Raw genomic sequence first — 13,896 nt, forward strand, 5'->3', positions numbered from 1 at the left:
ATGTTCTATGGGAGGATATCCTTTCGCGCCTACATTTTTCAAATTTGCCGCCTTTTTCTACTGACAAGATCTGCTTGACCCAGTAAATTTTAAATAATGTAGTACATATCTACCATATACCTACACAATATGTTCTAGCTAAAGTTATGAAAATGAAACTACTGAATGTAAGCTAAGAAGTATTTATTAAAAAACTTAAAACATAAATATTAGTACAAGATGATTTTGTGCGCACGATTTACTTCACAGGTTTCATTTGCCAGAGGCCGTCGTTGAGATAGTGGCAGTTCTCTATGCCCACGCCCTTGTTCACTTTAGCTCTGAAAAAAAAACGATATATTTATAGGTTGGCAGGCCATTTGCGTCAGTAGAAAATGGCGGCATATTTAAAAAATGTAGGCGCGAACCGCGAATGTTTGCCCTCCCATAGAAAATTTGGTTTTTCCTCCTTTATCTACTGACAAAGAATATATACTCTGTCAAGCCATTTCCGTCAGTACAAAAGAGCGGCAAATTTAAAAAATGTAGGCGCGAAGGGCTGTTGTCCCAAAGAAAATTTGAACATAATTTTCGAAAAAATATTTAAGACCGAGTTAATGAAATTTCGTCTCGAACAAACACATTCAACGTTTTGATAAAGGTTTATTGATTCCAGATTTAGTGACCTTTTTTTAAATCAACGTACGTCTCTCTCGTTCTATCAGATGGAGATGGCTGCAGCTGAGTACACACCGTATGTCGTTTTGGAACAAGAAACAAGTCCGCAGAAGTAATTATATATTAAATTAGGCACTTGACTTGATGTGGTAAAATGTCGACATGTTGTTATGTCTCATTTATGGGTGCATGGAGCATGCACACTAGAGTGAGATAGCAATAGTCTTACATGTCATCAGTAGACAGAGAGGTCATCCCGATAGCCAACGCGTGCTGTTTCCCGTCTGCCATCACGGCGACAACTTGTCATTTGTCGACTGGTGACATTCGCACGTCGAGTGAAGGCTAGAATGAGATAGCAACAGCCTTACATGTCATCAGTAGACAGAGAGGTCATCCCGATAGCCAACGCGTGCTGTTTCCCCTCAGCCATCACGGCGACAACTTGTCCTTTGTCGACTGTCGACATTCTCGCCCCGGGCGAGGTAAGGCCGGGACACATGATGTTGGCGCCGCTGAGGACGAAGCGGATGGCGCCTTTGTCGACTTGCTGCATTGGAAGGAAGAATGGGTCTGAAACAAAATATGTTTTTAATAGGGAATATTACGCAAAACTCTGAGTAGAGGGCGTCACTAGGCCAATCACATGGCCTACCGTGAAACACGACAATTGAAAGTCTGATTTCTGCCTCTCTATCACTCTTGCCTATTCGATCGATAGAGAGGCAGATAAAGAAATTTCGATTTTCACGTTTCGCGGTAGTCCACCTGTAAAAAAACGGCTTGATGTTTCAATGTCATAGTGAAAAATTGACAAAGGCCTAGTATGTCGTATAAGTTACTCTATGGTTTACTAATTAGTGCTGCACTCTGGCGGCAGAACATTGCAGTAATACTCCCTATTAAAACAAATTGAACAGAGCGCATCTCGTTTCGGGATAGAGATGCAGGCACATACTGCTCGCCTTTCAGAGTTGGTCAAATGCTTTTCAATGATTGCATATACTCGATATTTCGGGACAGATACCGCGGTGGCCGGGTGGTCTAGTGATCAGAATCTTAGCCATGTAAGCTGAAGCCGGTTCGATTCCGGCCTCGGCCACCGGAGGGCTTGGACACAGGACACTTTTTATTTAGTATATGACGTCTACTTTGGTTTATAAAATACATGGGAATGATTAGCTTCATAGCAAATATTTCTTTAAGAAAAAGTTTCAGTTTTGTCTCCTGCGAGTCCTGCGTCACGGACAGAAAGACAACCCGACAACAGTATCCTACATATTTCGAAAAAGGTTTGTATAATGTAGAAAAGCTTACATTTATGTAGCAGTCTTAATGTCGGCATCCAGGGTCCTTCGCGGTGTCTGAAGAAAAGCAGCTCTCCTGCGCTGTTCACCATTATCTCGATGTGGTCGTGGCTGGAATCAACGAGTACATAAGTAAATTATAAGAGACTAACTTGTTCGTAATCATTTTATTTTATATTTATTATTAGTCCCATGCACTGATGGGCAAAGGCCTCTCCCCTTGATCTCCACAACTCCTGTTATTGTGCTATTTCCGGCCAGTTACTGATGAAGGTGTCTAAGTCATCCCGCCATCTCCATCTGGGCCTGCCACGTCCGCGCTTCTTTTGCGGCATCCACTTGGTGGCTACTAGCCCACCTATGCATGCGGCAGACGTGATCATTATCAAATCTAATTATTTTTGGAACGGCCGCTTATTTTGAAATCCACTTTTGATACCCTGACGCAGTCACACTTCACTTCGCTGATGGCTGGTAAGACATCACATCAGGCTGAGGCCCTTTGCAAAAAGGGCCTTACTGGTCTATCAGGACACCATGTTTTTACGGTTATTACCGCTAGTAGAGTCCAAAGGACTGTGAAATCATGTTCGTAGACTACAGGGATTGAAAAGAAAAATTTACTCTTTGGAAGCTCATGTGATCATAGAACTTGCTTATTTCTCGGCCAAAGAAAATACATGGTTATTCGGCGGCCAAATGGATTCAGTCTTATGCCTATTTTTTCTGTAGTATATGACATCAACTCCAGTTTGTTATAACCAGTAAGCACTAACTTACTAGCCTCTGCGCACAACTTCGTTCGCAAAGAACACGTTAAACGCCCTTTCTTATTTACTTACTCCTCTGGCGAAGCGAACCAAAGTGCGTTTTGGCCTCCAACACGATCTGCTCGCCACTGATCCCGGTCCTGTGCCGTTTCTCGCCAGTCTTCAACCTGGAGCTCACGCAGATCAGCGTCCACCACATCCGCCCATCGATACCTAGGTGACCGACCAGACGCCGTGCTGTCGGCATACCTTTCTTATCATTTTGAAAAGTAATTTGGACATGAAGATCTTGGGTACCATTTGACAATCCTGAAGGTGTCCTTCTTGGGCAGCACCTGGTCGATGTACTGCTCAAGGTGCGGGTACAGCTCTAGAAGGCGCGCCCTGATGCCCTTCTGCACCGAGGACTTGAGCTGCTGCGTGCCGCTTATGCTCTCCTTCTCGTCGAACCTGGAATCGAGATATAGTTTGTCAAAGGACTGTCTCATTTCAATCATAGACAGAGATAATCATACTATCTTTGTCTTACACTATCTAGTACTAGCACCCAAAAGAAAAGGATGTGTATAGTTTTCCTGGTTCTTACCTAATGACTGACAAATTGGTTTGACCAACTATAGTAAAGGTTAGGTTTTTTGGTTTTGTTGTATAAAAGCCAGCTTATGTTATAGCCGCGCGTGTGAGAGCGAGATATCAACAGTTTAAAGTAGGTATGGAATTTAGTCTGCACAGTGCAGTCTTTATCAAGGGTGCATCGGCCCGACCCAAAGGCCACCCACGCTAAGCCAGGATTCTCGCCGAATCTGCACAAAATGCCGAGAGAACGCCGCAACACAAGGCTGGTAAAAGTGGTAAAGTAAAGGCACACGACTCAATCTCCGCTTTGACTTAGGGTGGTAGGTATTCCATCTGTCCAATATCTGCATCTCACACTCTCATTAAGCAAAATGTGAGAAGCAAATACACATTGGATTGGACCAATATATTGGACAAATAGAATAGCGGCCGTAACTAACTTTCGCACTTTATTATACCTACTTCAATATTTTGTAAGTACAGTCGCCATCAGATATATCGGAGCGGCCAAGGTGTTCACAATATCAGAACACGCACTCTAACGCCTTGGCAATAGAGGCGTGTTCAGATATTTGTGAGCGCCGTGACCGCTCCGATATATCTGATGGCGACTATACATTAGGTTGTAATTTACAATAACATATTTGTACCTAACATAAGATAAACAACATACGCCACGCTAACAAGCCTAAAGGATACCTCACACTAGGCGTCCAAGACCTCGTTTTCTATGATGGGTATCACGTGGTTGACGTGGAGCTTTCTATAGAAAACAAAGTGCCGGACGTTTCGGCCCTGATTCGGACCGGTCTAGCGTGAGTCATCCTTAATATTTTTTTAAAACATACTTACCTAATATACATGTGTCGGCATTTCATTAAAATTCACACCGTTAACCCTTAGGACGAAAGGTTACTGTTGAAGCTTAAACTCTAGCCGCCCATACGTCAAACCTTGCCAAGCAAAATGAAATTTTATTTTGTCAACACAAAGTTCAAATTAGAATGGAACAGGAGACCTTTTTTATAGGTCTCTGGGCGGCTAGAGGTTTGCTGAAATTGCGTTCTTTCATTTTAGTCTCCTAATTTTAATATTTGAATATGGATATCTATGTTAATTGAGGGATAATGAATTTTCTTAACGTAGCTCAAGATAATAATAATTATTAAGTAGGTGCCTAATTGAGTATCGATAGTCTGATTTTATATCGCTGATAATTATCAAGGTTCATCAGTTGATCACCCAATGGCCTGCGTTTTTGAAACTGCTGAGAATCCTGAGGTTTCTAAATGGTGTAGGTATGTATGTACCTACTTCCTTGGGCACTCGTGGACAAAATTTTTTACCTAGTAGAGTTACCCCCTTATTCATAAAACTTTAGGCCAAGCGCGCACCACGATTTTAATTTTTGCGACACGATTTTAGAATCGCGCTGTAATATATCGCAGAAAATTCACTGCGCGCACTGCGATGAAAAAGTCGCCGATTTGTTCACTACCAACATGGATTTCGTACCAGTCGCTTGTCGTGAAACGTGTCTTCTTATAGACACAAAGGTGATCTCCTTCTATTTCCATAATTAAACGGTCAACATCAAGCGGCTCATCTTGTGGTTCCATTGGAGAAGCAGGTTCCGATATGTTGACGCTTGGAGAGCCAAATGCCGACTGAGGTCCGGGGTGCGATTTTATAATCGCAGTGCGCGCGGGGCCATACAGCTCCGTATGCTGCAATTCACTTTGCGACAATCGCGTCGCGAGCAGTCGCGGAAAAATGTGACAAATCACAATTTTAAAATCGCTGCGATTTTTTTGTCGCATATGCGCGCACTGCCATATAAACACATACGTTACATTTCTGCGACTAAATGATCGCGCGACAAAAAGTCGTGGTGCGCGCTTGGCCTTACGGGCCTGATTTAGTTAAATCATGTTTTATATCCCTTTCTTACAAATACATAAGGCAAAATGACAGATAAAGACAAACGATTATTAGCTAATTGAGGTTAGTAGCGCGTTTATGAATAAGGGGGTTAGTACGATTACGTACTAACCCCCTAGGTATTAACCTATTTAGTTACCTATACCTACTGTAAAAGTGTTTTTTTAGGGTTCCGTACCCAAAGGGTAAAACAGGACCCTATTACTAAGACTCCGTTGTCCGTCCGTCCATCCGTCTGTCACCAGGCTGTATCTCACGAACCGTGATAGCTAGACCGTTGAAAATTTCACAGATGATGTATTCCTGTTGCCGCTATAACAACAAATACTAAAAAGTACGGAACCCTCGGTGGGCGAGTCCAACTCGCACTTGTCCGGTTTTTTTGTCTATGCCGTTCGTGCGCACGTCTGGTACGTCAAGTACAACCTGTACAACGTACCTACGTTATCAAGACACCCAGTCAATGTCGTATCAATTTCCACTAACTTACCAAAAAGGCTCAAGTCCATCGCCCCGTTTGTTTAAAAGTAGACCTAATAGGGTCCCCCATTTACTTACGCGTCGTTGGTCACGTGTTTTTGTTATCTGTGTGCGGGGTTCCAAAGTTCCAATCGTTTACCTTATTGTTCTTGCATTATAAATAAATAAATAAATATTACAGGACAATTTTACACAGACAAGCACATAAAATGTCATCACCATGACGCTTTAAATTTGTGAGGTCCATATCTTCGCAGATAAGCTTCACAGAAAAGGGTGATTCACTTTTGTATGGAGAAAAAAAAGTTGTAATATTTTTCCTGACTTTGCTCACCAATGGAGTCTCCCCACACTAAAAACTATCTATTTCAATTTTCAAAAGAATCGAATAACGTTTAGAGGTTGCACAAGTTGAAAAGGTAGAGTGAGAACCCCATACATTGCGTGAAAATGAACTATGTTCTAAAATTACAAAATATAATGAACTGATACTAAAATCGAATGAGAAAACTGAATTTTGCGTCTAAAACACGATAAAAGCACTTTTCCTTTGGAAACAGGTGGAAAAACTGAAAAATCTTAATTAGAACATTTATCGAGTAACCAAAATCCAAGTGTACTACTAATTTTAAAATTTATTTATATGTAGAAGGTTCAGTATCACACTACTCTCCGCTTTAATGGTAGCCGCTTAAACCATTTTCTACCCTCCGATGTAGAGTCGTTGGTTATTTGAAAAATCTTTGTTGATGTTGTGCAACCTCTAAATGTTGACCGATTTTAATTTTTTTTAACGTATAATATTTTTATATCAGTTAGAACAAGAATTCGATCAAAGTCATATGAAAATCGAAAATTCGGAAAAATGAAACACCCTGTCAGAAAGGGACCAAAACGTTTTTTCAACATCCTTGCATCCTAAACATTGGTATACACCCACTTGCCAGAATTTCATTTGCCATAATTTCATTTGCCATAATAGTCAACAGCCATTATATTGTTTCCCATAATTACATATGCAATACTTATTGTTTACTATATTAGTCACGTGCCAGAAACTTTGTTTCCCATAAAATCAATTTCAATAATATCATTTGTCATCATCATTGTAAGCCATAATTATCACTAGCCATAATATATTTTTTTTACAGAAACCAAATGGGTTAGGTTAGGTTTGAACTGCGACCCGTACAGAAAAGTAATGCTACTGGAAAAGTGGGTTAGGTTAGGTTTGAACTGCGACCCTTACAGAAAAGAAATGCTATTGGAAAAGTGGGTTAGGTTAGGTTTGAACTGCACCCTACACAGAAAATAAATGCTACTAGAAAAGTAGGTTAGGTTAGGTTTGAACTACGACCCTTATAGAAAAGAAATGCTATTAGAAAAGTGGGTTAGGTTAGGTTTGAATTGCGAACTTACAGAAACCAAATGCTACTAGAAAAATGGGTTAGGTTAGGTTTGAACTGCGACCCTTACAGAAAATAAATACTACTGGAAAAGTGGGTTAGGTGAGGTTTAAATATTCTATTAAATAATATTATTACAATTAATAATATGGACAACAACACGTATGGCACTCGTACGTTCTGGAATCTAATAATCGGGTAAACAAAGAGTATGTCACATCATTTTTATGGTAAACAAACAATTCGGGCAAATGAAATTCGGGCAAATAAAATTCGGGCATATGAGTATTATTTTATATAATTTTCGGACAAACAATAGACAACCCTAAACATTTGATTATGGTCAAACAAATAGGTACCTAAATAAAGATTTTTTAAATTTTTACCGTGGACTTGCCATTAATTTACACCAAATCAAATAATGACCCAGATCGACCTAGTCCCACAGTAAGCTCAAGGCTTGTGTTAGGTATAAATTATGGGTAGGTACATACTTAGGTACTAGACGACCATATATACAGGGTGTGAATTTAGTCACCTGGAATAATTTACGGCGTGAATATACAGCAGGTGATACTGAGTCACGTTTACTGCGAGGCCAACCCCGCAATCGCGAAATAAAATTGACTCTCCCATACAAAATATCAACATCAGTCAGCCAAAAAGTACTTACCTAATTTTTTTTCTCGATTTCAGGGTAGGTCTTATAGGAAAACTTGCTACTCAGTATGTCCTACTTATGGTAGGGGAGCCCCAAGAGGGGATTTTTGTGTTTACTCGAGCGCGTCAGATTAAGATATGAATGATATCTTGCTACCCCGTGTAGTCTACCTTTACCCCTTTTAGCCATCTATATTGAGCCCTTGGTTGGTGGGGGGTTGGTGGGGGGTTCAACAAATTGTTAAGCAGAACGTGGATTTGGTCATATTAGTCCAAATTAACGCTATAATTGTGCTATTACTAAATCTGATAATTATTTGCACGCATTTCCTTAATCTGACGGGATTGACGGAATTAAGAAAATGCCTACAAATAAGTTTTATATTAAGATATAGAAAAAATATAGCATTAAAGTGGACAAAAACGACCAAACCCACAAACTGCTTAACGATTTTTTAACCCTCCACTAACCTCCCGAAATTAAAAAAAAATTGTAGATGCTTTCCGGCTCGCTGGAAAAAAAACTTTATATCACTTTTTTTTCTTCTTATGATCTAATATTTCGATCCCAATTGGTCTGTATGACGCTCGAGTAAATCCCGATTTAGCATCGTGGGCTCCCCTACTATTATAGGTATATTCAATCTGTAAATTAGGTATTGCTAAACTAACACCCGTATATATACTTTACTTTCTATGTAAAATTGTTCTATAATATTTATTTATTTATATATTTTATAACGTGCTTGTTAAACTTTTACTGTCAAATAAAATATTGTTATTGTTATTGTTATTTGACTCTGCCTCGATGCCACGTTGCCACTATTATTATTACCCTAGTCCCCTACTGACGACGCCGCGTAAACATTATGAAAAGGTCACGGAAAGGGCATACCATGGCGCGCAGTTCTCTCCCAAGTAGCACAGATTAGTTGTATAGCAGCCGCATAATGAAGTACGAATACGCTTGAAGCTGGAATATAAAAGCTGCATAAGAGCTGTATAAGCGTCTTTTCAGCTTTTATAACTCTTAAATGGGCACAAATTAGGCAGCCTTAAGTTCACATAGCTACTTAAGAGCGTTGTAGCAGCAATTTAACGGAATTATAAGGGGTAACAGGAGTTATAAGAGGTGTATATTGGCTGGGTAAGAGACCACCAGTTACCCTTTATTCAGCTAATATGTCACATGTGCGCCCTAATACCGGGAAATATTGACATTGGGCTGAATAAAAGATAATTAATAACATACTTTTACACCTCTGCCTTAAAAATCAGCTATTATATTTAGTATAGTGACGACGAACGCAGAGGTGAACATATTTATATTGAAGCAAAAACATTAAGCGCAACGACACCATAAGTCATTTTGTTAAAGTGTTTAGTTAAATGTTTGTAGATGATCTTTTATATATTAATGCGAGAAAGATGTTTGGGAATGCAAGTTTATTGACATTATATATATACATTATCTAAGAAAATTTCAGTGCGCCACGAAAATAATCAGTATTTATTTATTTTAATGATATAAATAAGCTATGTGTAAAAACTATTTCAGTGGTTTGGACAGAATTATGAGATAAAAAGTTAATAATACGTTATAGAAAGTACTAAACTAATGATTTAGGTTAAGAACTCAGGCACAAAACCATATTGTTACCCTTAAAAGTTGGAAAAGCAATTTCAATCTTGTAGGTTATATACAATAAAATGGCGGTCAATGTTAAAAAGCAACGTGAACCGTTAAAATTCTTATATGCAGCATACGACTGTTATATATCTGATAAAGATACTTAAATGAACCACTATAAAGTCCAAGTCGCTATTTCGATACACTAGTGAACCTCTAAACAGTTATAAGGCATCTTATGAACGTTTTAACAGCCGCTATGCAGACAGTCCCAATGGTAGTATAATAGGCTGCTTAGCGGTAAACATGTTCAGCGCTAAGCCGTATTATGCGCCACATGTGTTCGATTACGATACGTCTATTGGTTTCATAATAGCTCACTCGTTCTCCCTTATAATAAGTCAGCGAAATAAAAGCTGCTTTAGCAGTAAACATGTTCAGCGATAAGCTGTATTATGCGCCCCATGTGTTCCATTTATACGTCTACTGGCTTCATATTAGTTCACTCGTGCTCCCTTAAAAGTCAACGTAATAATAGCTGCTTAGCGGTAAACATGTTCAGCGATAAGCTGTATTATGCGCCACGTGTGTTCCATTATACGTCTATTGGCTTCATAATAGTTCATTCGTGCTTCCTTAAAAAGTCAGCGTAATAAAGGCTGCTTAGCGGTAAACACGTTCAGCGATAAGCTGTATTATGCGTCACATGTGTTCCATTATACGTCTATTGGCTTCATATTAGTTCACTCGTGCTCCCTTAAAAGTCAGTGTAATAAAAGCTGCTTAGTGGTAAACATGTTAAGCGACAAGCTGTATTATGTGCCACATGTGTTCCATTATACGTCTATTAGCTTCATAATAGTTCACTTGTGCTCCCTTAATAAGTCAACGTAATAAAAGTCCACAATTACCTCCTTATACAGCACATGGCGTAATTTTATCCACTAAACAGACCTTATAACGGTTAAAGCATTTGATAACCCTTAAAGCTGTATAGGGTCGTAGCAAATATACCTTTATATCACTCTTTGCGTATTAATGGTAGTTTTCAGAGCCGTAATGCAGCTTTTAATCGGCCTTAAGCTATATAAATATCACTGAGATCTATTATACAGCTGTAGGACCACGAGTGTGCTCTTATAAGTGTCTTAATACGCACAGAGCGTTAGATAGAACTAAAAGTGAGTAGTTATAGAGCTATCTGTGCTACTTGGGCTGTTCTTCCTAATACCTATTACTTACTGATGCATTTGAAAACATTTTACCAACTGTTATTTTTATTTTTTTGTTTTGAATAAAGTACCTAAGTGTCTGGCAAAAGCTAGTACTTACTTAAATTAATAATCATTCTACATGACATCAAAGCTCTCCAAACGGCCTCTACGTGTTGGTATTACATATATCCCCATACGCACACCTAAATTACGGGAGATAAAAACAATAAACAATACCGGAATTAGGACTAGGTAATCAACAACGCAGTTCCTCAAACCATTTTAAAAGTAATACATACCTATAAGTACCTATTATTGAGATATTTTAGATAGATTACCTACCTATTATCTACGAAGACTAAAAAGAAAAAACACAAATTACACAAAAGACAAGTGTGTAATACTAATGTTGATAACTTGATAAACATAAACACAGACCTTGAACCAAATCGATTGTTTTACCTACGTCACGCGTCGGGCACTGAATATAAACACACCTCTATATTTTTCTTTCCTAATGTCGGCATTGAGACATATCGCGGACAAGGTGCTCACCAATATCTGAACACGACTATTGTGATAGATAATTATAATTAGTATGAATCCTATTTTGCTGCTTTCGTTATAAACTGAATTGAAAGTCATTACTAAAATATTATGTGGCAATGCTACAAGATACACATTACTATCATAGGTAATAATTTAACCCTTCGCATGTTCGTACTAATCATAATAATATCAACAAAACATATAGCGATTTTTTTAATAATCACATTGACTAAAATAGTTTAGACAATAAACAGCTGAACGGATATTGTCTCCAATGAAACAAAACTATCAAATACTTTAATTTGCTCAAAAATGTACCTTACACTTTTAGGAATATATGAATTAGAACCGCGACGATAAAATGGTTTACAATTTTATTATAATACTGTAAAAGTGGGCGAAAATGGATCCTGTTTCATTTGAAATAAGGAAAAATAATGTGAAAATAAGGATTGTTAACTACAATCTAAACCAGGACACGTCGATCACGGATGTGAACGATAATTGGGTTACGATAACGATAGGTAACTATATACGCTTCGATAGGCTTTTGGAAGTTTTGGAAACACATAAGACCTATATAGGTACCCGACCTACGTTAAGGTGGTTCGCTTTCCATTTATTTTCCGTTTTATTTTTTATCAACGCAATACCAAAATAACGTGATTTCTGTATAAAACAAAGTTTTACTATCAATTTAGCGCAAATAAACATTTGAAAGTAGACAGATGCACACTTATTGTAGTAATAGTGTGTAATTATAATTAAGGCCTGTGCCGAAAAGAAACTGTAAATTTCAAACGGTTGTAATTTTATTTCTAAGCATGATGACGACGGCTTTCTTATCGCATTTAAAAGTCCTATTATTAGATTATATATTTTAGTGCAAATAATTCTGGTTTGCGCCCGCCCCCGCATGCCCGTCATATTTATCGTGAAAAATTGGGGTAAATATTCGGCTAAAGTGAAACGAATTATAAACAAAATACATAGTATTTAGATTCGTTCAAAAGTTAGGATAGCTAAAGTAACCGAAAATTTGCGTTATTCATTTCTAGGCCAAGTCAAAAAGCATACAATTTCCTTCGTACCAAAAGTCACATTTTTTAATAGACGATGAGCAAAGTAAGACCACCATACGTCCTGCAGTGCCGTTCTCTCGACTATTAATGGGTTCAAATCAAGAGTGTATTAAAAGAGAAGGATAAAACAGCCAAAAAACTTTGACATATCCAGCATGTGTTGGGATGGTGCAGGCAAATATGAAAAACGGGTCCGTAATTAGCTGTCACTGAAGGCGCGAGGAAAAAGCTGCCTATCACTCCTACAGAAAATAGAATAATAATAAAAACTGATAATTATTTAAATTAAAAGTAGCTAAATTCTAGTAATCCTAAAATCCAAAAATCCTTATCAATTGCATCATTTTTTTCATTTTGAAGATTACAGTTTTTTTTTCGTTACACCCTTTACTTAATATAACGCAATTGTTTTTTGTATAGAAAGCGAACCACCTTAAGAGGGGGCGTTTTTAAGCCAAAAAATGAGAAAGGAAAAAAGATTAGGCGGATTCGTGCGGGTTTTAAAGTTTTTCGTCGATTTGCTATTCAAATCGGCTAGGAATATACTGCTAGATACATGCAGGGTAGCGATATACAGTCAGCAGCAGAAGTTGCTAAGCGGGCAAGGTGTTCAAAATATTCTTGACGCGACTTTATTGTTAACCCTTTGACCATTATTTTTTTATAGCAATCAATCGAGAACTTTAACGATACGCACAGCATGAATTATTTTTTTTATGATTTTTGAGAAAGAGAAATATATAAGTATATTATTTCAGGGTTTCCGAATTATAAGACGGCAATATGTTTGCCGCTATCAGCCAAGGGCAGTAAGTGACAAGACCGTCATGTCAGTTTGCCGGGGGAACTACGGGTGGCATGAAGTATCTAAAATGAATAAATTAAAAACCAATAGAATGATAAGAAATAATTAAAACCTTTATTTAACTTAAAAATATTTGTTTATTCTATTTATAATATTTTTAATATATACTATTATATGTAGGTATTGTATAATATTTCCAAGTAGGTATTGTAATCCCAGCAAAACCGTGGATAGGTTGCTAGCATGTAATAATTTGAAGTATTGAATTAAGCTATTGCTCCATATATAAATCAGTAACAATAGTAACCTAACCTACCCTTTCCTTTAATAAACACCAGACACTTAACGGATAGTGGCAAATATATTGACGTCTTCATTTTTTTAAATTATCAAATAACAGATTTTTTTTCTTTAAACTTTATATCGCCAAATTTGTCTCTGAAACTAGAGAATTGTGACTATCGGATAAATCCAGCAAAATTTTATTTACAAACATTTTTGTTCAAATTTTGGCAATAGTTAAAAATCTAAGTTCAGGCCTAAGAATCATCATTTAACAAGGGATGGAATAACGTTTATGAGCTTTCCTTTTTTTCGTAGATTGGTACGAGTATCTTCTCTTATGCGAACCAAAATTTATATTAACTAACAACAACACGTTCATTGAGAAAAAAAAAATATCTGAGTGGTATGACGGCAAATATCTTGCCGTTACCCACTAAAGGGTTAAGAGAATAAGAGCGTGTCAAGATAATTTTGAACACCTCGCCCGCTTAGCAACTTCTGCTGCTGACTGTACAATTGAAAATATGTAAATCA

General features: G+C 37.7%; 1 protein-coding gene across 1 annotated transcript in view; it reads right to left on the reverse strand.

The window, feature by feature from the left end:
* Positions 1-166: 166 nt before the first annotated feature.
* The window catches only part of LOC134794944 (malignant T-cell-amplified sequence 1 homolog), a 71,352-nt gene continuing 57,622 nt past the window's right edge, over positions 167-13,896 (reverse strand). Inside the window, exons 2-5 of the mRNA XM_063766814.1 lie at positions 3,032-3,184; positions 1,975-2,075; positions 1,029-1,230; positions 167-320 (exon numbers count right to left, since the gene is read on the reverse strand). Of these exons, the coding sequence (XP_063622884.1) occupies positions 239-320; positions 1,029-1,230; positions 1,975-2,075; positions 3,032-3,184 (538 nt within the window). The 3' untranslated portion in view covers positions 167-238. The remainder of the gene's footprint in view (positions 321-1,028; positions 1,231-1,974; positions 2,076-3,031; positions 3,185-13,896) is intronic.

The sequence above is a fragment of the Cydia splendana genome, chromosome 11 (genome assembly GCF_910591565.1).
Source record: "Cydia splendana chromosome 11, ilCydSple1.2, whole genome shotgun sequence".
Classification (NCBI taxonomy): domain Eukaryota; kingdom Metazoa; phylum Arthropoda; class Insecta; order Lepidoptera; family Tortricidae; genus Cydia; species Cydia splendana.